This window comes from Trichoderma virens, assembly GCF_000170995.1.
Source record: "Trichoderma virens Gv29-8 chromosome Unknown TRIVIscaffold_1, whole genome shotgun sequence".
Classification (NCBI taxonomy): domain Eukaryota; kingdom Fungi; phylum Ascomycota; class Sordariomycetes; order Hypocreales; family Hypocreaceae; genus Trichoderma; species Trichoderma virens.
The window spans coordinates 1,986,709-2,011,841 of record NW_014013748.1 but is presented as its reverse complement, the minus strand read 5'-3'; the positions used below and the strand labels follow the sequence as shown (position 1 = coordinate 2,011,841).

Here is a 25,133-nt window from a genome sequence, read left to right as displayed (position 1 = left end):
TTGGGCTATTTTTGACGGCAGCTGGCTTGGCTTGGTGAAGCTCTACGAAGGGGAAAACGTCATTATGTAATCACCCCAGATGTCGGAATGGAAAAACCCCGGCAATGGAACCCGTCGATCGACATCAGCCACAGCCAATAACGCCAAGCCACAGTTGCACCAAGATGTGGCAAGTGCGGCCATCCCTGTCCGTTTACCCCGGCAACCACCGCCAAACTCAATCGCCGGCATGTAAACAAGCAGCATCCAGACAGAGAAAGGCCGACTAATGTAGCACATTCTTCGCCTCCGCCTCGACGATAGCTTCCATAGCATCTTTGAGACATTGCGCACAATGGCTCTCGACGAAAGACTTATGCCCTCTTCGCCCTCGCCGGCGCCCGAGGTCCGCTTCATGATGGCTTCGTCGGCCTCGACTCCATCGCTGCGATCGCGAGATGCCGCCGTCATGCCCGTGATTTCGAGAGTGGACCGTGGCGGCAACGTCAAGGTTGTCGTCAGATTACGAGCCTTTTTGCAACGAGGTAGGGACACGGTTCTGTTTTGAGCTCAAGAGACGAGAAACGAAGCGCTAACTAGGGGAATTCAATTCACCGTCATATGTAGAGCTCCAGCGACGAGCCAGATGCCTTGTTGAAATGGACCCCGTCTCCCAAATCACCACTCTTAGGGCCCCCGACGAACAAGACGCCCCCCCATCCTCAAGCCCGTCCAAGTCTCGCAAGCTCGCCGACAAGAGCTTCACCTTTGACAGCTCTTTTTGGAGCCACGATCCCGACGACAAGGACTATGCCACCCAGGAAGACATCTATAACAGCCTCGGCGAAGAGTTTCTCGATCACAACTTTGAGGGATACCACACATGCATCTTTGCATACGGCCAGACTGGCTCTGGCAAGAGCTACACCATGATGGGAACCCCGGAGAACCCCGGGCTGATTCCTCGAACTTGCGAGGATCTGTTTGAGCGCATAGACGCCGCTCACAACGAGGACTCGAGCGTCGCTTACAACGTCCGGGTCTCGTATTTCGAGGTCTACAACGAGCACGTCAGAGACCTGTTGGTGCCCGTCGTCCCCAACACGGCGCCCAACTATCTCAAGATCCGCGAGTCTCCCACCGAGGGCCCGTACGTCAAGGATCTCACCGAGGTGCCCGTGCGGAACATTCACGAGATTATGCGCTACATCAAGGTGGGAGACGCATCTCGCACCGTGGCAAGCACCAAGATGAACGATACTAGTAGCCGGAGCCACGCAGTCTTTACCATCATGCTGAAGCAGATTCACCACGACATGGAGACGGACGAGACCACGGAGCGCAGCTCTCGCATTCGCCTGGTTGATCTGGCGGGTAGTGAGAGGGCAAAGACGACCGAGGCCACGGGGGCGCGACTTCGCGAGGGCAGCAACATCAACAAGTCGCTCGCCACCCTTGGCCGGGTCATTGCAGCGCTGGCAGGTCCCAAGCAGCTGCGGTCGGGCAAGAGAAAGGACGTGGTGCCGTATCGAGACTCGATATTGACGTGGCTGCTCAAGGACTCTCTAGGAGGCAACAGCAAGACGGCCATGATCGCCTGCATCGCCCCCTCAGACTACGACGAAACCTTGTCGACGCTCCGTTATGCCGATCAAGCCAAGCGCATCCGCACTCGTGCCAAGGTCAACCAAGATCACATCTCGTCTGCAGAGCGCGATGCCCAGATCGCCACAATGGCGCAGGAGATTCGGATGCTGCAGATATCGGTTTCGGACTCTCGCGAGCGCGAAAAGAATGCTCAAGAGGCAGAAGAGCGCTTGGAAGAGTACCAGATCCGCGTTGGCACAATGCAGCGCATGATGGAGGAGCGCAGCATGGTTGCCGAGAGCAAGATCAAGAAGCTACAGATGGAGAACGAGGCTCTCAAGCTACACCTGAAGCTAGCCATTGACAGTCTCAAGAACCCCATCCCACCGGTGCAGCTTGAGAGCAAGGAATCCGACGAGGACGAAGAGGATGAGTACGAGTACGACTCGGAAAGCACTGCTGCGGATGATGAGCTCCAACAGGAAATGGAACGCTATTTACAAGACATGGGCAACCTGCGGAAGCTCATCGGCGGCGACCTGGAGAGATTCAAGGACACGGACAGCGTGCGAATGCCTCTTGGTGTGAAGCAGAACGTGTAACGAACGGTTTAATGACGATGTGACGACGGCGATGCGGATTAATGCGATTTAGCAATGTTTGTGTCAAGTTTTTTTTTCTTCTTCGTTGTGTTGGTGTTGGAGGGATTGACGTATTAAAGTCTCCTACATGCTGTACAGAGTTGTAGGCGTATGAGCGACCCGTGTTTACTGGAAGGGTGGCCTTCTTTGTTTGCTTGGATTATGGATGAATGGCTGGCTGTATAGCTTGGTGAGAAGAGGAACTATGCTTTGTTTCACGGCCTTGGCCTCGTCACTTTTCTTTTCGTTTTGTTCTTTGCATGCTCTTTGCGTTGCGTTGATCAAATCAATAGGATCACATACAGTAAACGAAGAAAAGGACATGTTTCATTGTTTTTCTATGACTGAGATACCGACTTTTAGGCTTATATAATAATATATATATCCAAATGACCTGTGGTTAATGCCTCTTCTTCCTCTTCTTCTTCCCACTCCAAGGCTGTCTACGGCCAGGGTGACTATGGCGATTCCTCTTGGTGCCCTTGGATGAAGACTTCCGCCTCGATGATTGTGCACTCGCACGAGAATTGTTATTATTAGCAAATGCATGTCGCGGAATAGGTGTTTCTTGGGTAACGTCGCTGCCACCATCAACATCCATCAACTCTACAAGAGCATCGCTTTCGCTGGCGTTGACGGGGGGAGCATCCATCATGACAATGTCCATCCCCTTTGCGAGATGGTATGAGAAGCCCAGACTGGTCTTTGGGCTAAAAGTCGAAAACTCACTGGTGAGCAGCTCGCGGACATTAAGCGCGGCGATGCGGTGGATGACTTCGGGGATGTAGTGGATGATGGGCGAGGTCTTGAGGTCCTGGGCGACGACGCGGTCGTGGAACCACCTACCGTTTCCTCCTACGTGCAGCGTGTAGGCGTCGATCATGGTGACGAAGAATTGCTGGGCGGTGATGAAGGGTCTGATGTGGGAGAGGGAGGAGGTTAGCCTAGTGGGATGTTGTTGACGGAGGTTATCATCTCGTGCAAATCTACTGCTCGCAAAGTCGTTTCTTGCAAGGTCGTTGAATGAGAAGAGGCGGGCAAAGGAGCGGATGCTCAGATCGAACAGGAAGGGATGAGTGCAGAGGACCTCGTCGAGACTTGCCGGGGTGTAGTCGAGCAGGGAGTGGTGGTATTGCTGGCACCAGGCCGTTGCGACGGAGGAGATGTATCTGATTTCGGGGGCGGAGTTGCCGCGGTTGAGGTAGCCGAGGATGATGTCCAGGGCGTTGAAGTGAGGGTTGAGATGGCTGGGGTCCATGGGATCCATGGTGTTGAGGCACGGCGATGCTTTGGTTTTATTACATGGCGTGAGAAGACGTGCAGTGTATTGGATTGCAGGTTTTACATGGTTAGAAGTGTTGGATTTATATCTATCCATATGACAAAGACTGTGAGTTTTTTACGAATTGAATTACATGTTGATGACGAGCAGAATATGTTATGTTGAGAGAGTTCAATAAGCAACAGGGTTCAAAGATGCTTTCTTCATGGCCTGTTGAACAAACCTCGATGTGGCATTGTTGATCTAGTGTCCCTACATGACTGTTTTTTACATTGAACAGTGCAGCATTTAACAGTTGCGTATATATCGATTTGAACCAGAGTCGAATATGACATGGCCGAATAAGATGGTGCTTGCAGTAGGACGCAGTTGGCAGGTTCGCCTACAATTTTACAACAGGGTTGAATCTCATTCATTCATTCATTCAGATGAACCCGACGACTCGTCGGTACGAGTACGAGAATGAGCTACAAGGAGGTGAAACAAGCATCGCCAAGGTGAGATTTAGGAGGACTGAAACGGAACAAAACAATCACAGACGAACAAGCGGTTTACATGAAACAAAGGCGCAACGCAGTGTGTGCGAAACACAGACCGAGGCCGGGCTGCCGACAACTACTCGTATAAGCTGAATCAAATCGACGTCGGCTAGAGAAAAGCAATATGATACCAGTAATTAAACAAGACACTTGTACTGTACATACTCCCCAGAGGCGTTGTCGATCCCCTGCCTCAGGTGAAGCAGCTGCCGTGTTTCCGTTAGAGGCAAAAAGAGCCAAGGAGAAAGCCAAAGAGTCTAGACTAGAACGGGGTGTTTCGACAGCCGCCTGTGGGGAGACCGCACAGCCACTAAGAGCGCGCTAGACCCCTCGCTGGGAAGCCACTGGCCAGCCTCTGAAGCCGCCAGAAGCAGAAACCCCGCCAATCAATGCCAATCAGTGCATTTCATGTTATCAACGAGTGACAGGCCGCCGCAACTTGGACCTCACTTGACTTGATTTTCAGCGCAGTTGATCGGACCAATTGAGGCTCTGCCCGTGTTGGTACTGGCCTGTCTTGACGGAGCGTTTGTCTTTTGTTTGTCTCTATATCTACAGAGCACTGGCTGTTCTGCCATCGTCATCTCTTCATCGCTGCCTCTCCTCCTCTACTCCTCTTCCCACTCCTCCTCCACTTCTTCCTACAGCGTCCAAACTACACCATGGCCACAAGACCACAGCTCTTCACCCGCGGCCTCTCTGGCCTCTCGCAGAGCTCCAGCGCCGGCGACGTCAGCTCCCCAGCCGAGCAGCGCGACGATGCGAAGCGCAATCTGTTCAAGTCGATGCGGCTGCCCACGCAGCACTACTGGGACATCTACTTTGACCGGTTCGTCCAAACTACCTCTCTTCTTCTTTGTTCTGTTCTGCTTTGTCTCGTATATCTTGAACTGACACCAAAAAACAAAAACTACCAGACCCAAGGAACAAAAACCAGACGCCGCTGGCCAGGGCGAATACACGGCCCAGCTCGAAAAGATTGGCACGCAGATCGAGTCGGTCCAGGACTTTTGGCGCTACAACAACAACACCCCCGTCGAGAACATCAAGATGCGCGAGTCCATCTACCTCTTCAAGTCCGGCTTCAAGCCCATCTGGGAGGACCGCCGCAACATCAACGGCGGCAGCTGGACGTTCCGCGTGCCAAAGACCATTGGCCCGGACTTTTGGACTCGCATCCAGCTGCTGGCCATTGGCGAGAAGCTGCAGAGCGTCATTGACGATGGTGCGTTTTCTCTCTCTTCTTTGTCTGCTTTTCCCCTTTTTGTTCTTCTTTTTCTTTTTTGACAACTGACACATCTTTTTTGTTCAACAGCTGACCAGATCTGCGGCGTCGGCCTCTCCGTCCGCTTCACCTCCCACCTCATCACCGTCTGGCACCGCGACTCGTCCAAGCAAAACTCCATCGATGCCCTGATAGCCTGCATCCTCGAGGATCTGCCCCCGGAGCTGCAGCCCAAGCCAGACCACTATTTCTACAAGAAGCACTCGGACCACGCCGGCTTCAAGGCCCCGCCCGAACTCCAGGCTGTCCTCGACTCTCAGAAGCGCAACGCTGCTGCTGCCGCCGCTGCATCTGCATCTGCTCCCGCTGCCCCTGCGGCACCGCTTGAAGCGCCCTCAGTGACTGTTGAGTCTCCGCAGTAGTTGCCTGCTCCTTTCGATATCACGCCTCCTCCTCTTCTTCTTCAATGAGCGAGAGAGCGACAGCATAGTGTTTCTTTTTACTTGGTCCTTTTTAATCCCCCCGTGCAAAGGTCTTGGAATTGCCACGGCGAGATACTGGGCTCCAACTTCATTTATACACTCGACATCTTGGGTATGGTGATGATTTACGGCGTTTTTAATCATTGGGGTTTTCTAGTATACAAGGAAAAAACCGTGTCCCTTTTCCTCGTGTCAGGCATTTTCCAGTTACCAATTTAGCACATGTTGCTAAATCACAGTTCAGAAAGCGTTTGTAATGCAGCCATTAGAATTTCCGTTCCATCAAGGGCTATGGATGGTCGAGCATAACTGTACTAAGAATATATATATATATACATTCATCAATTCATCGACACATTCATGCATTTCCTTGGTTCATGACAACATACATGTCCACTTTCATCATTGCTCATGTGCAAGTATAGTGCTCGTCTATAGAACTGAGCAATATTGAGCGTATTGCGCCCAACCAAAGACGTAGCCGCACAAGTATCAAAAACGACTTGCAACTCCCAGCGCCACGCGAAATAAATACCAAAAAAAAATCCAAAAACTCGCTATCAGCAAAAATGCAAGTTTCCCGCTCCCCATCCCATATCACACATCACGCATCCAATGTACAGATATAGACAGCCCCTTGAGTCTTGAGTCAGAGAGGTCACCGCCAAACCCCAGCGCTCCTCATGACGCTATCAAACTCATCCAACCCCACGCCCCTCGCCACACCCACGCCGCCATTCGCCTCGAGAATCATATCCTTGAGCAGTTCCTCGTCCACATCCTCCTTGAGCACGGCGGCGACGCGGCGCAGGTGGGCCAGCGTGATGGGGCCGTCGGCGCCGTTTGTGAAGAGCTGGAAGGCCTCGGCGAGCTCCTCGCGGTGGGCGGCCGAGCCGCTGCCACTACTATCGCGCGCGTGGAACTTTAGGGCGCAGATGGCGAAGAAGGGCTCGTATGTTGCGTAGCCGTCGGATTCGGGGTCGAGGATTGCGATGAATTCTTGGAGTTCGGCGGGGGACGAGGGGGGGATGCCGAGAGCTCTGTAAGGGGAAATGTGTTTTTAGCTTCTTCTTCTTTTTTTTACACCATCTTGTCATAATGTTGAATCTTTCGGGATTTGTAGAAGAAAAAGGGGGAAAGGCCCGTACATGAGCGTTGATTTCAAGTCGTTAATGGGCAGCACGCCGTTCTTCTCGCCGTCCATGGGCTCCGCGAACAAGCTAAAGGCTTCCTTAATCTCGCCCTCCTCCTGCGCGGTGACATTGTGCTCCTTGGCGAGCTTCGACTGTCGCGGCTTGGATGCGGTGGAAGGACCGCCAGATTTGCGCTTCGGAGGCTGTTTTTTAACATGGTTTTCACATCATGTCAGCTTTCGTCGGTCTTGGTGGTGCGATTTTGGTAGATTTTGGTGTAAGGAGGCACGAACCATGTGAAAGTGGACAGTGGCTGCTATATGCTTTGCTGTGATAGGATAATCGTGAGGCTGCTGAGGGCGAGGGCAGAGAGAGAGGTTGGACGGTCTGAGACTTGCGGTGTTGGGTATTTCTGTCTTATTGGGCTCTGTGAATGCACGTTGATGTCACTGGCGCGGAATCTGGTGATGCGAGGCGCGAGGCTGAAGGTGAAAAAGCGTACAGTGCTTAGTGCACACGATGATTATATATGCACTGTGGAGCCACTTTTTTTGGGCTGCCATATTAAAGCGCTCCGTAACTGTGGAATCGAAAAATTTCTGCTTCGTTTTTTTTGCATTCGGAAGAACATCTTTGTTCTATCGCAGCGCAATGCCGGCTTGGAATGGAGAGCCGCGACGCAATTGCAATACCTGGACGTTTGCAATGTTCAATACGAGGATCTCATCAATTATGAGAGTGCATTGACTGCAGATCTGGCAAGCGCCTCATAAGGCGTCCAGCCCGTGAATCCCCTCATGGACCAACGTTCCAGTCCCAGGTTTGTTACACGTATTCGGCTTGAAGCCATCTGCAGTGAAATCACCCAAACTTGTCATCATCCCCTTTTCTTTGCACAAACCATCGCTTCAAAATTAGCTAGAGCTTGCCGCCTCAGATGCTCAACAGCGCGCAAGTGTGGACAGTGAAGCAAAAGTAAAACCCAGTCGAGTCACTACTTCTACGACGCGATTTCCAGTGGTTAGCGAGCGGCATCCGCGCCTTATGCGCTGGTGCCAAGTAAGCCATGGAGACAAACGAATCATTGTGTCTGTGTATGTGTGAAAAACGTCTTATGGACGTGCATATGTGCGTGTGTATTATCATGTTGAGTTCGTAAATACATCGTTTGGGTGCCATCACGCTTCAAATTTTTGCTTCCAAAGGCCTGAGGGGCAACGTTAGTCGCCGGCCCCTTTCACATTGTTTTTGTACAATCGCTTCCTCTCACTTGAAGTTGTTCTTCATCTCTCTCAGCTTGGCCATGACAGACACGGGATCTGTCTCGCCCGTTGCCTTTTGGATCTCAGGATCCTACAAGCCGCCGTTAGCTCAACCCCTAAATAGAGCGTGCTCTTGAGAATAGACTTACCTCGACTCTCATAAAGACATTATGCTTCTGTTATCCCATCTTTAGCATCTTCTTCAGCTTCACTTCTCTCTCTAAGCCACATACCTTTTCATCACCGATCGTGAACTTGCCCGTCGTCACCTGGTTGTTTTCTGCAAAGGCCTGCAGGCTCTTGATGGGCTCTGTTTGGGAGACAGAAATGGTGAATCGGACGTTTGACTTTGTGTATTCATGTCCAGGCTAGAATGAACAAAGCCCGTTAGCGGGAGTTCCCTCATTCACCGGGCTCGGTTTGCTGTTCCACAACTTACGTAGACAACCGTGTCATCTGGCAGTGCTCCGAGGCGGTTGTTCAACGCTTCGTGCATCTCTGCCCCGTTGCCCTCGAAAAATTTGCCACATCCTATGCAGTGGTCAGTAACACGCATATTCCTCGATCAGGAATACTACAGTATTCATGTTCTCGGACCAATCATACCGCTGATGAAGAGAGTGTCGCCGGTGAAAACAGCCTTGCCAGTTGAATCCTCCAAGTAATAGCAGATGCTGTCTTGCGTATGGCAAGGGGTGTGCACAGACTTGACGGAAATATCGCCAATCTTGAACGTCTCCTCGTGCTTTGGTGTCCAGGTGACGCCTTCGCAGTCTTTCCCGCCAATGATGGTGAGCTTGTCGGTGCCTAGATCAGACAGCTTTAACGGCATGTCAGTTGGATTCCTTAAAGGGGGAGAACAATGTCAGGCTAGGATATATGTACCAGCTGCTTGTTGCCTCCAGCGTGATCCCAGTGGCTATAATTTATTCATTTGCATCAGATATCCATTTAAATCCATGACAGACATGGGAGAAATGCATACTGGTGAGTGTTGACAACGGCCGTCAGGTTAATCCTGCCTGAGGAAATGGCATCCTTGAGAATAGGAGCAACCCTGTCATAAAGTCAGCTTTCATCGTCTGACTCTATAGCTCATAGCATATAAAAGAAATGGCCTACTCTGGCGGGTTTGCCGGATCAATAATGACGGCATCTTTGGACTTGTCGTCAATCACAAGGTAGGCATAGTTGTTGGAGCTGCCAACCCCTACTCAGACCATTAGCTTGACGCCGCTCAATCTCTCTGTGTGATTTTCCCTCTCTTTCTCTCATTTGTCTGATCTCACATCACCGTGCAGACCCAACAAAGCATTCACGCATCTGCCTATAGCACTTACACATGGGAATCGACTGAATATGCATCTTGCGTGAGTTGTTTATAAGCTGAGACTCGGTTTAATCAGCAATGAGGGGCAGCTCCAGACAGCTTATACCAAGCCATGACAAGATGATCTCACTTACGGAACAACCAAGTCTCTGCGTGAGAAGTCGTCTACTAGACAGTATCAATTTATTCATAGGTTCACGAGGCTCGTCTTGGGAAAGACTGGTAGAATGATTTGAAAGCAATTTGAGCGTCGACAGCTTGATGTCAACGGATTTATCGTAAGCCGTAAATACGGAGGGGCAATTACCATCATTATTAACAGCCACGTGATTGGCTACTTTACATGCTCGACTCCGCGAACCCAAAGGAGGGTGACGAGAGGCTGATGGCATCATTCCGGTAATCTGAAATTTGGAATCTTTTCTCTCATATCGCAGTTTTCCATTGTTTAAATAAAATTGGGGGTATCTTTACTTTCCAGATCTTGTCCAGTGCAACACCTGTGCGCCATAGAAATCATAAACTCATAGCCTTCACGCTACACCAATAGGTTTCGGTTTCCAAGCACCGCTATAACGGGACCATCCCGTGTTCGGCTCCGGGCTTCGGTCCCGATCCAGGTCCAGATCCTGCTCTTGTTCCTCATCCTGTTCCTGTTCCTCCGGCATCCTACTCCCCTCCGGCTCCGGACGGTTCGCCTCCTCGGTGGCCATGGCCGCCATATCTTTTGACAGTTTCAAGCACTTGAGGAACACTTGGTTCCCAGGTAGCGTCTTCTGCAGCTCGGCAATTGTCGTCTGCAAACGCTCGAGATCCCACTGACGTAGCTGCCCCATGATTTTCTGCCTCGCCGCTTCATCGTCTTCCCGTAGATAGGACAAGACCAGCTCCTTGCATGGATCCTTGGCCTTTTCTGCCTCCCCCAGGTGCTTCCAGTAGTAGTCCCAAATCCAGGCGAGGGCTTTCTTTGCGGCGGATCGCAGTTTGGCAAGGGATGGCAGCTGCTCATGCGTGGCCTGATGCCTAAGCTCAACAAAGGTAGCCGGCAAGCCAATGTTCTTGGCGATTGAGTACATGCTCTGCTTGCGCAGCTTGTCTTGATGCCCATCCAACAAGCCAGTGACGAAGCTGACAGCATATCAGTTAGCGCCTTCGTTCACCAAGACTGAGAGCGGCAGAAGATAGCCATGACACCATCTCATCGCTGCCTTGGATGTAAACGAGCAAAGTCGAACATCCATGACGTCCTCGGCCGCATATCCATGCAAGAGACAGCCCGTTTCTGTTTTCACCACCTCGTTTCCTTATCCAACATTTCCCCCCTCTCTCAAGAGTCCAGACCACACACCCCAACCAAGCCACAACGGAAAGAAGAGGAAGAGACATAGAGAAAAGAAAGAGACCCAGAAAAAACTTACCGACTAAACGCAGCTGCATATGCAGCCCTCACAGCATACGTCGATGCTCCTGCATTCCCCGTGGCCGCGGCCTCGTCACTCAGGACTGCAGCCATGAGCAATGCCGTCGACTCCACCATGTGCGGACAGTTGCCGCGCTGCATCCACATGGAGACTCGCCCCACGGCCTTGTGCTTCTCTCCGTCTCCCTGCTCTCGTGATGTCTGGTGATTCTTAGCCGCAGCCGTAGCGGTAGTGCGCCGTGCATCCCCCTGATTCAAGTCCTGCCCCTCCTCTTGATGCTGCTGCTGCTCGGCGTCTGCGTCTCTGCCACCCTCAACTGCTCGCATCTGGTCCTGATTCCGTTGCTGGTGGTGGCTGTAAGCTGCACCGCCCTGGATATGCCCAACAGCCTGCATCAACGCCTCGGAGCCATAGAATTGCTCCCGCACAAGGAGCAACTCGTGGCGGTCCCGCCAAGGCGTAAACACATACTGCACCATCAGAGCGGCAGGGGGGCCCAGGCACCAACGAAGCGGGAGAAAAAAGATGAATGAAATGGTGTGACAAGTGTTAGAAAGAGTGAGAGACGTCCTTCATTGAAGCGGAAATGCAAGACAAGACGATAGTGAAGCAAAAGCGGTGGGCTATTTCCGTTTAATCCTAGTAGGGTAGCGATCAGAGACACAAAGTTGTCACTAGAGACGCCCTTTTCCTAATACGGCAGTAATGGAACAAGCAATTTTAGAGATTGAAAAAAGAAAAAAGAAAAAAAGAAGAAGAGACACAAGACTAAAATTTTCACCACGATTCGAGCTCCGTAACGAAATCTCCATCCGCAAAGAATATTGATCGATGTAAGGCCCCATCTGCTCTGCCGGCAATAATTCGCTACAGGTGCTCCATACGTGTACAAGTACGAGTACAAGCACTAAAGTACAGTATTTGCTGTTTATTACTGTACCGCCGTCACATCAACAAGGATAAAGCGCCGCACCTGTGCTGTAACACTGGTCGTGACTTTAACCCATTCTGTGCCCTGCTGCATGCACGGCGAAGTTGGGTCTCGAATTCCCTTTTCTCGACTTATTACGAAAGCACAGATGTGCCCATACGACTGTACCCCCATGCTATGTGCATGTTTAATTGATAAAAGAAATCTCAAGATGACCGTCTCTCGGCAAGCACTGTTTTGATCAAACAGAAGGAAGCGGAGAGGTGATGGGCCCGGAGAAACAGAGAATGACACCGATTTTCACAGCCCGTGCGTGAAGGAAAATTTCGTTTCCTTGCCCGTCGGTGACGAGGTCCCCTCTTTCAAATAGCAGAATCCAGGTCAATTAAACTACTATATCCCATGGTATGTACTCGGACTAAAAGAAGGAGAAAAGAAAAAATCACCAAAGCCGTCCTCGAGGCCCACATGCAGAACAACCGCCTTTTTCAGCCATCAATGACAGCTTCCTTGATGCTTGTACAGATACAGGCACTGCTCAGCCGGCCATGACGTCTACCACGGGATTTTCATTTCAGAATCATGGCCAAGTTCGTACTCGTGTCGGAATCTTAGCACCGTACAAGTACTAGCAGCCAGGCACATGCAAGGCAAGGAGGTCATCGCATCACTCAACCATCATCGGCTACGACCAATTGCAGCCCCAACAGCCCGTCTCGCATATCACACTTGATACAGCTGCAGTATCGGAGAAAAAAGAAGAAAAGGGAAACCGAAATTAAAGAGGGAAAAGGACGGCAACGGAGCGCCAAAGTAGTAGCGTACTATGTATCAGCAGCAGCTAGCACCGTCACTTTTCCTGCACGTTACAAGTAGAAGCATGTACCGCGGCGTACATTGCAGAGAGGCATTTTCCCTTCCGGCATCCGGGCTGTACAATGACTTGCTACTACATGTAGGTAGGTAGAGCCACCTGTGCTGCAGCGGCTCTCCATGTCAACGCAGGGTCATGCTGCAAGAAGCAGGAGAAGGCAGAACGACATGTAGGCGGCAACTGATATCTGCACAATGGGCTATATCCGTCAGTCTGTCAGTTATGGATGGAAACTCGGGGGCTTCAGGGTCCAAGTAAGCAGACGGATAATGCAGGTAAGTGGTGGTACGACACCAAGGCCCAGACAGCGAGGCTCCAGAGCACGGAGCGCAATAAACGCCGTACTGTACGCTTCGTTACTTTCCAATACAATCCCAATCCCAGTTTCGTCAGGATGTACGGAGTACGTGTAAAGAATAAGTGCTGCTGGGGTCTCCTGCGCCCCGTATGCCCGGCATTTCAGCTCCCCAATGCCAAACCGCACTTACTCGTATGTCAGTAGCATGCAAAACTCGGCTCCCTCGGGCTTTAGTCCGAGCAATGGAACAGCAATCCTTCAGGCAGCCTCAGTCTCGAGCCACGACCCTCCGGCATACTACAGTACCTCGCAACATCCCCCACCTGCGGCAGAAACAAGAGGCAGACGGAAAGAAGAGAAGGGGAAGAAGAAGAAAAACAAAACCTTGTCCGGCCCGCTGATGGATGCAACTCAGGGATGCCTGCACAGCGCAACGGGCCCAAATGGCACAATTACCGGCACCAAAAAGTCCAGACCAGACTCCTCCATCCGGCCTAAGGAACCGCCATAATTAAAGAGGAGGAGGGGAGGAGGAGAAGGAGAAAAGAAAATTTCCTACTCCGTGCACACGAACCTTGCCGCATTGCTTTACCGCCCAAGCCGCGGCCCCCTCCAAAACCCGCTTCCTGGGCCAAAAATTGAAAGACAGAAGAAAGAGAGAGAAAAAAAAAAGAGAGGGCTGGCTAGCTCTTCTCCGTAGCACTCGGCGAAACGGGCCCGCGGGGCAACAGAAGAGTTAGGCCTGTTAGTTGGTAGCTGCAATAACTCGGCTGGGCTCCGTTATTGCAAAGCTCTTCCTGTTTCTTCCCCTTGTCCCTTTCGTCACTAAAAACGCAACTTTGGTGAGAAAGGCAGCCCCATCCTGCTAGCAGCAATGTTATTCTCCCCCAAGCACGCAGCCACAGATTACGTATGAGAAGGGGGCATTTTTTCGAGCTTTTCAGCTATGGAGTACTCCGTGCTTTGTGACTCAATACTCGCCCCAGCGCCCAAAAGCAAGAAAAGAAAAGAAAAAAGGGAACCGGCTATCCACGATACATCCGCTGCTGCCGTAAGAGTACATCGTGCTCCCTACTTATCTTGTACAAAGCATCACGGTGCCTCAGTGGTTTTTGTTTTCCCCCAACGATTCCGTCTGCCCACTCTACAGCATCAGCCTGCACATTCAATGCTGGAGGGGCACATGTGCCGTAACAATAACTTGAAGGTACTAGAGTAAAGTACCTACCTAGGTATCGTACCAAGACATTTCAAGCTCGTAAATGTACCGTCCCTGCAAGCACAAAGCGCACAGGTCCGGTACGTACCTATTCAAAAAGCTCTCCCGCCATCGAAAAGCGCATGGATCAAAACCCATCCACACTAAAAAAAAAAAAAAATAAGGGACAAAAAAGCAAAAGAGGGCAAAAGCAAAGACCCAAAAAAAGGGAGGGGGTGTGGAAATTTGCCCAAGGCTCGGATGAAAGGGGGGGGTGCATAGCTACTAAAAGGGGCAACGGGCAGAATGTGGGGTGGGGGGAACGAAAAAAGGGCCCTTGGGGCCCATGCTCTTGGAGCCAAGGGGAAGGAGGAGGTGGAAAAAAAAAAGGTAGGAGAAACTGGAAATTTTTGGCCAGTCAGCAGGCGCCCCTACAACCTTCCAGAATGCACAGGACCCACCCCGTTCACCCACCGACACATGCTGGGCAGGGGTCTATTAGTGACTTCTGTTTGCTTTCTGATGGTCGCGGTATTCTATTTTTTGTTACCGCGCAGTTGGTATTCTCTTTGCTTTTTCCTCTTCTGTCTTGTGTAAGCACGTACTCGTACGATATGCCTCAACTATCGTATTTATAGAATCATTCATACATGTCCAAGCGCAGAGCAAGAAAAAGGTACTATGTACACGCTGGCTGCTCAATTTCATCCCGTTACTCCTTGATAGCGGGGCTGAGCATTGTCTTAGAGGTACCTGCCGTAGTACGAGTACATGCTCGTAACAGCGCCTGCCGCTAGTAGCGCTACACCAAGAGGTACCTACAGAACTAGTGTTAGTACCTACCTTGGAATTGGTCACTTACCACACGTCCCAAGTGATCAGTCTTCTCAACATGTTATACGTCACTAAGTTTTATCGTCGCTGGTATTAATCTTTCATATCATTTGTTTGGCGTGAGCCACCTGAGAGCACTAGCCTTGTGTTCTATGTACATGCGCTGTTCTCAAAATCCCATGCCCAATCCTTGTCCTGGGGTATTTTTCGCTTGATCCCAAATATCGCCATCCAAGCCCGTCCAACGCGAGGCGGAAAAAATCACCAAAAACTCCCAATCATCAGAAAACTCTGTGAAATCCTTGTGGCCACCAGTGTTCGTCGCTTTAAAAACAGTAGCAGTCATTATCCTTTTTCTTCAAATCCGTCAAGTGTCCGTGATGCATCATAATGTCGTGTCCCTCTCTGGCGATTAATTATCCTCTTCTTCCTCTTCTTCTTCTTCCTCCTCCTCCTCTTCCTCATCATCAGACTTTGGGGGTTCCCAAGTCTCTTCCAGCTTCAGCCCCTTGCCAGTGGGCTCTCGGGGTCGGATTGAGGATCCGAGGAGAGACGATACAGTAGAACGGTAGTTATTCAGATGTGGGTCCTCTTCATATTTACCGGGTGTATCGTAAAGTCCCATGCCAATGAGGATTTCTCCCTCCTCTTCGGGTTCATCCAGCACCTGGATGGCTGCTTCAGGAACAGCTGGCGGTAATGGCTGGTTGGGAATGTAAGAGGAGGGCGTAGGTGGAGTAGTCTCGATGTATCCAAGGCTGTATGCATCGACAGTGCTGTTCAATGTTGGCATCACATATCCATCATCGCTCATGTTGGGATAACATGCTGCCAACTGCCACCCATCCACTGGACGGGCAGTCATGGGCTCGGCACTAAAATAAGTCGGTGATGGCGGAGAGAAAGTTGGTGATGGTGAAGTGCCATTTGAGTAAGCCATTGGTGGGGATGGCTGAGATGCTGAATAGTAGTTGTTGTACTGGCCATGTTGCATAGTCGAAGGTAGCCAGTCAAAAGATGGAGTCTGTAGGTATTCGTCTTGGGGTGATTGCATATTCATCGACGGATGCCAGCTGACAGGCCGTCGTTGGCTTCCTGGTAGAACCGGTTGGGATAGCTGTGACGCCGAGAGATATTCTAGTACTTGTTGCTGCCTTCTCGCTGTCTGAGAAGTCTGAGAGTCGTTTATGATTGTGCCTCTCCTTGACTTGGCAGCGGACGATCGTGGGCTGTTGTTGGCACTGGACGGCTTGACGACTCGCATAGCCGTACCCACACGCTGTGTAGTCGAGCCTCGAGACGATCTGATGTAAGGGTTTTCACAGTATTTGCTCCAGTGAGCTGATGGTGAGGCTTGAGAAGCCATCGTCTCCCCAAAATATGACTGCATCGTCTTGATAGGCTGGGCACGTTGGACTTGGTGAATGGCAAGTTGTTGCTGATATAAATATCCAAGGCTCTTGTGCTTGCTCGTAGTTGTGTAGTAGTGTTGAGGTGATTAGTGTTGCTGTGATGTTGTCGAGTGAGAAATGGCAATGAGCTTCAAGGTGATGGATGGCTGAGTATGATATAGGTGATCATAGTGGTCCGGGGGAGAACGAAAACGAAACTATTAATACAAACTCAAAATGCTAACAACTTAATAAGAATGGGACGGTTCTCAAGGGGGTGTGCAAGTATCGTTCGAGGGAGCAGAGTGGCATTAACAGCCGGCCCAAGTAGGGATGGTTCAAAGGGTAAATCACGACCAGGGAATAGCAGTGCATGGGCTTGGTACACAGTCGTACTACGACTAGTAGTCCGAACCAGATCCAACCGACCATGGATCTAGAAGTGGGCCAACGAGACAACGGTACAGAGCGTCTAGTGTAATTAGTGTGGCACTCCTCTGGCCGTAGCAGTAGGCGACGTTTCTTTTTTGGTATGACGACGGCACAGGCAAACGTGCGGGTTGCATGGAGATTGACCAAGGCCTGCTAGCCAGTGCACAGGGAGTAGGTATCCAGATCCAGGATTGTCTTTCCCTTAGTACATGCATACTGGGACATGCACAGGCCCTTGACACCATCCAAGACATGGCCGGTCGGGATTGGGACACAGCCTGCGAGCCGACATATACATGCCTTCTTCGTTCCTTGGCCGGTACGTCATACGGGGCGAGGCAAGGGGTGGTGCAAGGATGTCTCATCGGACGGACCAGAGCTCCAACCGGGAGAGTAGAACAAAAAGGAAACGAAAAAAAAAATGGGAATGGGGCGCGCCCCCAATAGCCATGGATAGTCATCGCTCTAGAGCGGCGGCCGTGCCGGAGACAATAGTGCGAGAGCCCTCAGAGGGAGAAAAGATTGGAGCGTTTGCGTTTAGGTGTCTGTGAAAATCCAGCCTCCGACAAGTGTAAGGCAATTGCGCCAGGGTACCAGGTTGTAGGTACCTTGCGGACACACACTTTGCATGAAGCATCCCAACTACGTACCACGCTTGCTTGTGAGCAACGCAGAAAGTATCCACCAATCTCAGAACACTTTCGGGTCTCTGGCGGCGGTACTCTGTGCTCGCATACCGGTAAATCATCTTGGTCGAGGGATGGCTGCCCTGGCGAGATTGAAGGCCCAAAATGTTCATGTCACCGCGCCGCATACCAGGATTTGCATGGTTAGGCGTGACTTCGGGCTATTCAGAGATGCGAAAATACCTCGAGTGCGAGCAGCAAACATGTTCGAGTAATGGGACTCTAGCCCTTGTACAAAGAACTTGGGAAGTCGTCGGCCCAACGCAGCGATACTCCCGGCGCTCGGCGCACTGTAAACAACTTGTGGCATCGTGAGTGGGCACACGCCAAAGCAGAAGCACTACAGGTTTTGGTTGTGATAGTACGGAGCAATAGCGGATTCTGCATGTACGAGACACATGTAATGAGTACAGTACGGTACAGTACTCGTTCCATATTTTGTAGCGCTCAGGAGGAGCACAGACAGCCGGCAAGATCCTAAGCAGGGCTGACAGATGATATTACCAACTAGCACGATGACTTGGTTAGCAGGGCGCCAACAAGAACAGACCTGAGGCAGGGATGCTTCCGACGCTTGGGTCGAAACAACAACCACTTGGGCTCCGTGCTCGCACCGCCGTGCTGGATGCCAGGGCAAGCCGCAGGCTCACGAGGAGAGCGCCAATGCTAAATCCCTGCAGCCCCACGCTTGAAGCGTAAAGGTTGCAGACAAGAAGTGATAGAGAGAAAAAAAAAAAAAGGTAGCCCCCCGCAGGGCCATCTTTCGGTCGCTTCATGGAAGGGATGGCGAAGGATTTGATTCCCACCCAAGGGGGTCCAGGTAATAGCATCCTGTCAGCTTAGCCAACCAGCATCGACCATTGGGAGGCCGGAGTGTCCGTGGTAGCTTAGCTGGAGCAAAAGATCAAAGTCGGCTGGGCGTGTGGAAGGAAGCGGCACGCCTCATCCCCAGCTCACGGGCCCCTTCACAAAGCCGTCCCTTGGCCTTGGAATGCTCCTCTAGCCCCACTAGCGACGTGGCGTGGTGTTCCAAAATAGTGTGGTGAGTCTTGCAGAGAGGCTTGTCCACAAATCTCACCCACACAGACGGAGTCGAAGATGCACATCACGGTCCAGACAGAGTGATTGACATCCCCACATAACCGGAACCCTTACTTGGGTTAATACGGACACCCCTAGCATGCGGTGCACTTTGCGCCAGAGTCCGGGAATGGAGCACGGCCGAGAGAGTGTGTGGCGTTAGTCTATCCAAGACACGAACGAGCGGGTTGCGAAGAGGAGACAGATCTCATCGCTGGTTCATCGGTCGTTAACGACTGGCCAGCATTTGTGCCGACCACATCATATTAGCGGTCCCTTCCGTCCAGCCGCTTACCACCGTGCTCCATATCTGCCATAAATGTAAGACAAGTGAATGACGCCAGCCCACCAGCTGTTGTGCTAGCTGCGTGGCTGCACAGCAAGCGGTGCAGTTGAGTCCCGTTGGGTCGCATGGGCTTTTTTGGGTCGTGCCTGGAGCTGGTGCCGTTGCTGTTGCCGATGGCCATGTAAAGGCCAATGCCGATGGCCATACGATGCTGCTGTCGCTGCTGAGGTGCTGCGTACTCGTACTTGGCACATGCACGTGGGTGCTCTGCACTCTCCTGATACTCGAGGGCAAAGGTTGTTCTTCTCGCGATCCCTCGTCCGCAGAATGCCGGTACGCCAGGGAGATGGGCAAAGTCCCACGCCGCGCATCAAAGGGGCAGCAAAGATGCATTTCATCGTCTCGTGCTCCGCAATCAAACAGTAGCCAGGCGAGCCAGGCAAGACACCCGACAGCGCCTCCCTCAACTGGGTCGGCGGCAACAATGTGGAAAGAGCGAGGCAGCAGGGAGCCCCGCTACTTCGCGTTCGCGTATCAAACGGCTGCCGTCCGAGGACTTGCGCAAAATCTCGGAATGGAGGGGGCTCTTACAAGTCGATACATGCACTACTACAAGTATGTACCGTGCATGTACGGTAAGCTGCGGCTGCGTGGAGTTGCAATTTAGCAGCAGAGCGCCGCACCAAGTCGCCACCGGGGCTGTCAACCTGTGCAAGCAGGTACGGAATAGAGGGCACCTCGGTAGGTACATAGGTTCTTACATGTACTGTGCTCCTACCTGGGAGGTACCTTACCCAGTTTAGTATTGCAGCATTGTGCTCGCAGGTGCTTGGTAGAGACGGGGGAGCTCCGCCCTGGTACCACGCAGTATCGTCCAGGTCCCTTGATGCGTGCAAGGCAAATAGGACCGTTAGCACCTAGTAGGAGCAGGTAGGCACCGACATCCTACCCAGTCGCAGCTACGGACCGGACATGCAGTCGGTCTTCTATCGTGGCTCCAACAGACAATGTTCCCTGTACTGTATACCGTCGCGGGTGGTACAAGTACGAGTATATTTGTAAGACACGGAACATGAAAGGTAGGTAGGTAGGCACGAGTAAGGGAGTAAGGGCACCGAACTGACTGAGGCCCGCCCTGCTGCTCAGCCCGGCAAGCAAAAGCAAGAAAGTGTTATCAAGGCCAAGGTCAGGATGCTGGCGGAATTGGCCCCATAGCCACAGCTAGAATAGAAACCGTCATCCGCGCATACTTGTACGATACAGGTACAGGATACGGAGTATACGTTGGCACTATTTTTGCATCGACGATGGCTGCTCTGGGCCAGGGAAGTCGAAGGTACTCAATACGATGCTTCAAGCGGGATCCTGTTCGCATACAAGTGCAGCCCAATATAGGGTACTTCGTACTTGCACAAGCACACGCTCTCGATGGGCAATGGTGGAGTGAGTGGCGGGCTGGTTGATGCTTCATTAGGCGAGCGAGTATGCCGGGTGCTACTAGTACTAGAACAACTTAGAGCCGCGTGAGGCCTTGCCGAGAGACGAAGCGCCCCTGCCGAGTCACCTGAAGATGGTTCAAGTCCAAAGGCCAGAGACCCGACACGCCGCCTGCTGGTCTGGGTTACCTGGGCTGCGAATGCGGAGCAGGATACAGTAGCGACAGACACTGTGGTGCGCCTCCAAGCGCTGCGGGCACAAGTGACTGGACTATTTGGTGCCTTTCCTGTAGCAGGTATAGAGCATCAAAGAAATGATGGATGGATGGATGGATGGATGGATGGATGAATGAGCTCGTTTCTGCTTCCTATCCTATCTCAGCAGCCTCGGGGATATTGACTGCAAATACTGGAACCAAATTATGTGCAACAGCTTGGCGGATCAACATGCTCGCACGCCCCGTACAGCAAGCATCCTGACCTAAGACCTTCATGTAGACCGACACCACAACACGGATCAAAGTCAGCGTCCAAGCGCAAGTATCGCCCACCACTCATGCCAGGGACGTCCATGTATTCCAGGTGGTTCACAAGTCCCAACACGGAGCGAACCTCGTACGGACGGACGGCTGGCAGGGGATGCCGGAGAAGTCCTGTTTTGCCCCGATGCTACAATGGTACCTCCCTAGGCGCTGATTTTCAGCCGCTATTATTACCGCCAGAAGCAAAGGGCGCTGGCCTAAATGCACTGTGCGCGAGTTTGCCAGAGATGGGTACATGGAAAAGTGCTAAGCCCTCGAGCTGAATACGTCACCCAGTGAAATGCCGGACCGCAACTCAAGCCCAGCAGTGCTAGCAGCAGCCTTAGTATGGCGCTTTGCACCAAAGCCTACAGATAGCCAGAAGCACGTACGAGTAGTGCAGTTGTCTGTAAGCAGAGAGATGGTGAAACTCGGTTGGGCCAAGTCGAGAACGGAGCCCAGGCGGTGAAAGTTTGCAAGTTGAAATGATAGCTGAGCTGAGCCACAAGATGCTCGCGGCAGGTTGGTACAGTACATGATGCTGCGACTTCCTGGCCCGCCGATATCTCAAGTACTGTACAGATACAGGTGCTTGTACCGAGACTTGTCCGTCCACGCTTAAAGGTTTCCATGTTCCATCTTATCGCCGGCCAGCCTTGATGACAGCGCTCGTCGCCGAGTGTGCTTCTTTGCGCCCCTTTGTGCCACTCCCACGCTACAAGCACTAGCACCAGTGGCTTCCAGGCTGGCAAACAACAGCCTCTGGGCGGGATATTGCTCCACAGTGCTGTGTGTCCAGGTTTAGTAGTGTGTTGGCGCCTCTCGTACATGTACGAAGTCGTCGTCGCCCTCACACGCTTCTAGAGCGCCATGCCTGTCGCTTGGACGGCCTGCATGTGCTGACTGCGGTCGGCTCGCACTTGTACTGTGGTTGTACTCGGGCTAGCAGTGCTACTGTACCTGCTCGACCGTACGCTTTCGCTCGTCTGCCCCATCCAATCCTTCTCCGTTGCGCCACCATCAGCTCCGCGAAAGCCTTCATTACTCTCGCCAACAAGACCTGCCAGCATGTGACGCCTTGCAGGTCCCTGGTCAGAGTCCGGGTCCTGTTAGAACCAAGAACCAAGAGCTCAGGCAGCCCCATCCTGCAGCCCAGCGAAGCCCGCGAGCCCCTCAGCACCGGTCATTTCGAGGTCCACGGCGCATCTGCTGGTGCTAGACTTGGCTTTCTGACCATCATAACCTGAAATGGAACCACGGTTGATGGAGTCGGCTGCCCTTGGACAGCCTGCGGAGATGGGCCTGGAGCAAATGCAGGGGTGCTAAGGGGAGCACGCACAGTACTCCGTCCTCGTACCGGCTTCTGGACTTGGTGCTACCGCTAATAATGCTAATGGCCATGTGAAAGATGCCACTGGCATGGTTCATGTCGCTGGAGTACTTGTACAGCATTGCTGGGGAGAATTCCGGTCGTTTGCATTTAGCATGGTCAACTCTCTCGCGACGCACGTCTTGAGTCATATTTGATCTGGCGCTCGACGAGACACCCAGTGGTTTCATGCCGAAAGAGCTAGAGGAACAGCCGATCACAGGCCAGCAGGCTCATTTACCGGCTTGCTCAGTCTTCTTTGCTCGCTCGGGATGCCTTACCTAGTAGCACTCAGCTACTGTTAGGCTGTATTCCGTTACTTGGTAGCTACTCGCAGCTTTGCAAGGCACTCGCACAGCATCTGTCTGTCCCGGTTCCCAAGGCAAGGCGGCCGGCGCCTGTCATGTGATCGCTTGACGCGCAGACAGGGAGCCAGATTCGCTGCTCCGTATTAGTCTCTGTCCAGGGCAATCCTCCTTCGTCAATCTTCGGGGACCCGGCTACGCTGGTCAGGATCATGGCGCCAAGGACAGGGACGGAGCACTACCAGCATTGATGCCTTCCATACCTTGAACCGAACCCCCCGCCGCGATTGTCCCACTCAAGCCTCCGGTGACTTGCAAAAACTCGGACGGCTCTTGATCCACTGGCGCCGTGACCTGGCGGGCCGTGTCCTTGTCGCACTTGTGGGGTTGCAGCGAATGACGACGGCGCCAGAGAATGAGCCCCCTTTTCTCGCTGCTCCCTCGACAATACGATGATCGGCGTCACTCGCCCACCTAGGCCAGGTCCAGACTGAGCTCCCAGCAAGCGTTGGTCGCCGCATAACCTTTCAGCCGTCATCGCGGTGGCGCACCAGGCTAGAGAGGTTTCCTCTTTGATTGTTTGTCTCGGCACACGAATGCGCGCTGGTACGGGTTCCTCCCTCTCATTGGCACTGAGCACGGAGTATGGAGTACTCGTACATACTTCAGACATGCCTGGGCCACGCACGCCCTTTTGAGCAAGGTTCGCCGGCCTTGGTGATCATGATCCTTGGGCCAATGCTGGTCCCTCGGCTACCAGTGCCTCAATAGCCTAGCACAGCTAGCAAGTGCTTGGCATGGTTTTTTATCTCTGGCTGCAGGCCTCTTCCGTACGTTACAGCCCAATGCGGGCGTCAATGTCCCCACGCAGCCATGTTTCAACAGGACAACTTTATTGCTCAAAGTTCCACATCCTTGCCTACCCTAATTGGACTATCCGACCCAAGACAGACCAGTCTGACGACGAGCACTTGGACGTTTATTCTGCCCCAAACGTCGCAGTTGCTTTCCAACCCCGGCATCCGACGCTACCTGTACCACTACCGCCACCAGAAGTGGTCAGCCAGGACGCAGCTGAGTCGCAAAAGCCCAGGGCGTCACTCGGTGTCCCACGCGGCGCAATTTGGTTGACACGATGCGGAGCGATGGATACGGCAGCTTGCTCTCTCTATCCTTGTGCCTCGTGAGACGTCGATTGCGGGTGGCTTCTAATGCTCTGCACGTACGCCATCTGCTAGGTGCGTATAGGCCATCTCCGAGAACATTTATCCGCCACATAAATCATCCCTACAACTGGGAGCTTGCGATCTTCGTCTCAATAGCAGATTGCTGTATTTCGTATAGTTGCACCCACCGGTATAGCCAATGTGACGGCTGCAGTGGCGCATATCACTCTGCAGGCAGACCCAAATTCCTCGTTGCCCCCTATTACTGGCATATTGCATCTCTGGCTCTGGCCATGCAACCAAATTCACCGACTCCGGCCAAGGTGACGCCTCATTACTACCCTACAGCCTCCACATATCAGAAGTGTTTTCTCTGCACGTGAACTGGGAGAATAATCCGGCAGAATAAAAGAGGAGACAGGGCAATGCAAAGGGTACGACGGGATGTGAGAGCAGGCTCCAATCACCCACGCCCCGGTAATCTTATGATGCTGTATTCGTACAAGCATTTCGTCTCTAGCGACCAGATACCTGCCCACGGAGAAATATGTTCATCAAATTTACGCCAGCGCCATGACCATTGCTCAAAGTAGTGTATTTGGTCTTATGCTGTCGGCGCTGGCGGCTTTCTACATGGCTACTATGACGCTGCAAGCGGTTGGTTCACAGCAATCAAATGCAAGACGCCACCTACTTTGTCTGTGAATCTGCGTGAGGTACAAAGTAGGATCAGTCGAACCGAGTCTGTCGCGGACGGCTGCCCCCCCACACCAACACACCTTGCGAGAACAAGTACCCAAGGACCAGCGCAGGACTTGGCCAGTGGTATGAAGAGAGCTGGGCTGGAGACCCAAGGTTGCTAGGAGATCCAGATATCCTACTACTAGCATGCCTAGGCGTCAACGTGGAGATGCCGACACTTGCGCTCTACAGCCCCGGTAGTGCGCGAAACAAAGTACTTGCCACGACACCACAGTATGTGCATTGCATCTGGCCTGGGCATGTGCACTTCGTTTAGTCTTACTCGTGCTCCGTACGGAGTACAGGCACACATCCTGGATCCTGGCCCAAAATATCAACGCCACACGTTTATCGTGGTCCTGTTCTGCTTCGTACCATACTGCAAGTACAGGTAGCTCCGACTCAAAAAGTCGGGGAAGAATGAGTGGAGTTGCATGTTGAGCCTCGCCTGACACCCAATATTCCTGCGGTGCCGACTTGAGAGGCCACAAATCTTCCCATGACGGTTCCGTCGCAAATGATGGAGTGCTTGCTATCCATTGGTCCCGATGTGGAAACGAGTCAATGAGTCAACGCAACGTCTACAGCTGATCCTTTCGTCTAGAGTGTCATTTATACTATCATGTATATTACGCTTCGAGGCAACCCAAGGTTTCCCAGTTGGTGGAGCTAGTAACTATTAACGCAAGGGATGTTGGTCAAAA

The 25,133-nt window shown here is 52.3% G+C and overlaps 9 protein-coding genes across 9 annotated transcripts; 3 read left to right on the top strand and 6 right to left on the bottom strand.

Moving 5' to 3' along the window:
- Positions 1–448: 448 nt before the first annotated feature.
- Positions 449–2,168, top strand: TRIVIDRAFT_35108 (uncharacterized protein; the record flags this gene model as incomplete). The annotated part of the gene is made up of 2 exons (XM_014106096.1): positions 449–524; positions 607–2,168. The coding sequence occupies 2 exons, from the start codon at positions 449–451 to the stop codon at positions 2,166–2,168; spliced, it is 1,638 nt and encodes a 545-aa protein (XP_013961571.1).
- Positions 2,169–2,607: 439 nt separating this feature from the next.
- On the bottom strand, positions 2,608–3,474 carry TRIVIDRAFT_217955 (uncharacterized protein; the record flags this gene model as incomplete). Its single annotated transcript, XM_014106095.1, has 1 exon — positions 2,608–3,474. One exon carries the CDS (start codon positions 3,472–3,474, stop codon positions 2,608–2,610), a length of 867 nt encoding a protein of 288 aa, XP_013961570.1.
- Positions 3,475–4,690: 1,216 nt separating this feature from the next.
- On the top strand, positions 4,691–6,099 carry TRIVIDRAFT_166367 (uncharacterized protein; the record flags this gene model as incomplete). The annotated part of the gene is made up of 3 exons (XM_014106094.1): positions 4,691–4,861; positions 4,953–5,253; positions 5,344–6,099. The coding sequence occupies 3 exons, from the start codon at positions 4,691–4,693 to the stop codon at positions 5,673–5,675; spliced, it is 804 nt and encodes a 267-aa protein (XP_013961569.1).
- A 294-nt stretch (positions 6,100–6,393) lies between these two features.
- On the bottom strand, positions 6,394–7,080 carry TRIVIDRAFT_34294 (uncharacterized protein; the record flags this gene model as incomplete). Its single annotated transcript, XM_014106093.1, has 2 exons — positions 6,394–6,775; positions 6,884–7,080. Coding segments are annotated over 2 exons (579 nt in total), but the record flags the coding sequence as incomplete, so codon positions are not given.
- A 1,054-nt stretch (positions 7,081–8,134) lies between these two features.
- On the bottom strand, positions 8,135–9,495 carry TRIVIDRAFT_197216 (uncharacterized protein; the record flags this gene model as incomplete). The annotated part of the gene is made up of 9 exons (XM_014106092.1): positions 8,135–8,221; positions 8,280–8,306; positions 8,364–8,498; positions 8,570–8,661; positions 8,737–8,950; positions 9,016–9,049; positions 9,116–9,187; positions 9,253–9,340; positions 9,471–9,495. 9 exons carry the CDS (start codon positions 9,493–9,495, stop codon positions 8,135–8,137), a joined length of 774 nt encoding a protein of 257 aa, XP_013961567.1.
- A 498-nt stretch (positions 9,496–9,993) lies between these two features.
- On the bottom strand, positions 9,994–11,360 carry TRIVIDRAFT_33658 (uncharacterized protein; the record flags this gene model as incomplete). Its single annotated transcript, XM_014106091.1, has 4 exons — positions 9,994–10,203; positions 10,345–10,588; positions 10,879–11,152; positions 11,249–11,360. The coding sequence occupies 4 exons, from the start codon at positions 11,358–11,360 to the stop codon at positions 9,994–9,996; spliced, it is 840 nt and encodes a 279-aa protein (XP_013961566.1).
- A 3,751-nt stretch (positions 11,361–15,111) lies between these two features.
- On the bottom strand, positions 15,112–16,549 carry TRIVIDRAFT_215122 (uncharacterized protein; the record flags this gene model as incomplete). The annotated part of the gene is made up of 1 exon (XM_014106090.1): positions 15,112–16,549. One exon carries the CDS (start codon positions 16,404–16,406, stop codon positions 15,429–15,431), a length of 978 nt encoding a protein of 325 aa, XP_013961565.1.
- Positions 16,550–19,099: 2,550 nt separating this feature from the next.
- On the top strand, positions 19,100–20,548 carry TRIVIDRAFT_197213 (uncharacterized protein; the record flags this gene model as incomplete). Its single annotated transcript, XM_014106089.1, has 4 exons — positions 19,100–19,526; positions 19,851–19,970; positions 20,155–20,334; positions 20,409–20,548. The coding sequence occupies 4 exons, from the start codon at positions 19,100–19,102 to the stop codon at positions 20,546–20,548; spliced, it is 867 nt and encodes a 288-aa protein (XP_013961564.1).
- A 1,430-nt stretch (positions 20,549–21,978) lies between these two features.
- On the bottom strand, positions 21,979–22,369 carry TRIVIDRAFT_217950 (uncharacterized protein; the record flags this gene model as incomplete). The annotated part of the gene is made up of 2 exons (XM_014106088.1): positions 21,979–22,150; positions 22,206–22,369. The coding sequence occupies 2 exons, from the start codon at positions 22,367–22,369 to the stop codon at positions 21,979–21,981; spliced, it is 336 nt and encodes a 111-aa protein (XP_013961563.1).
- Positions 22,370–25,133: the final 2,764 nt, after the last annotated feature.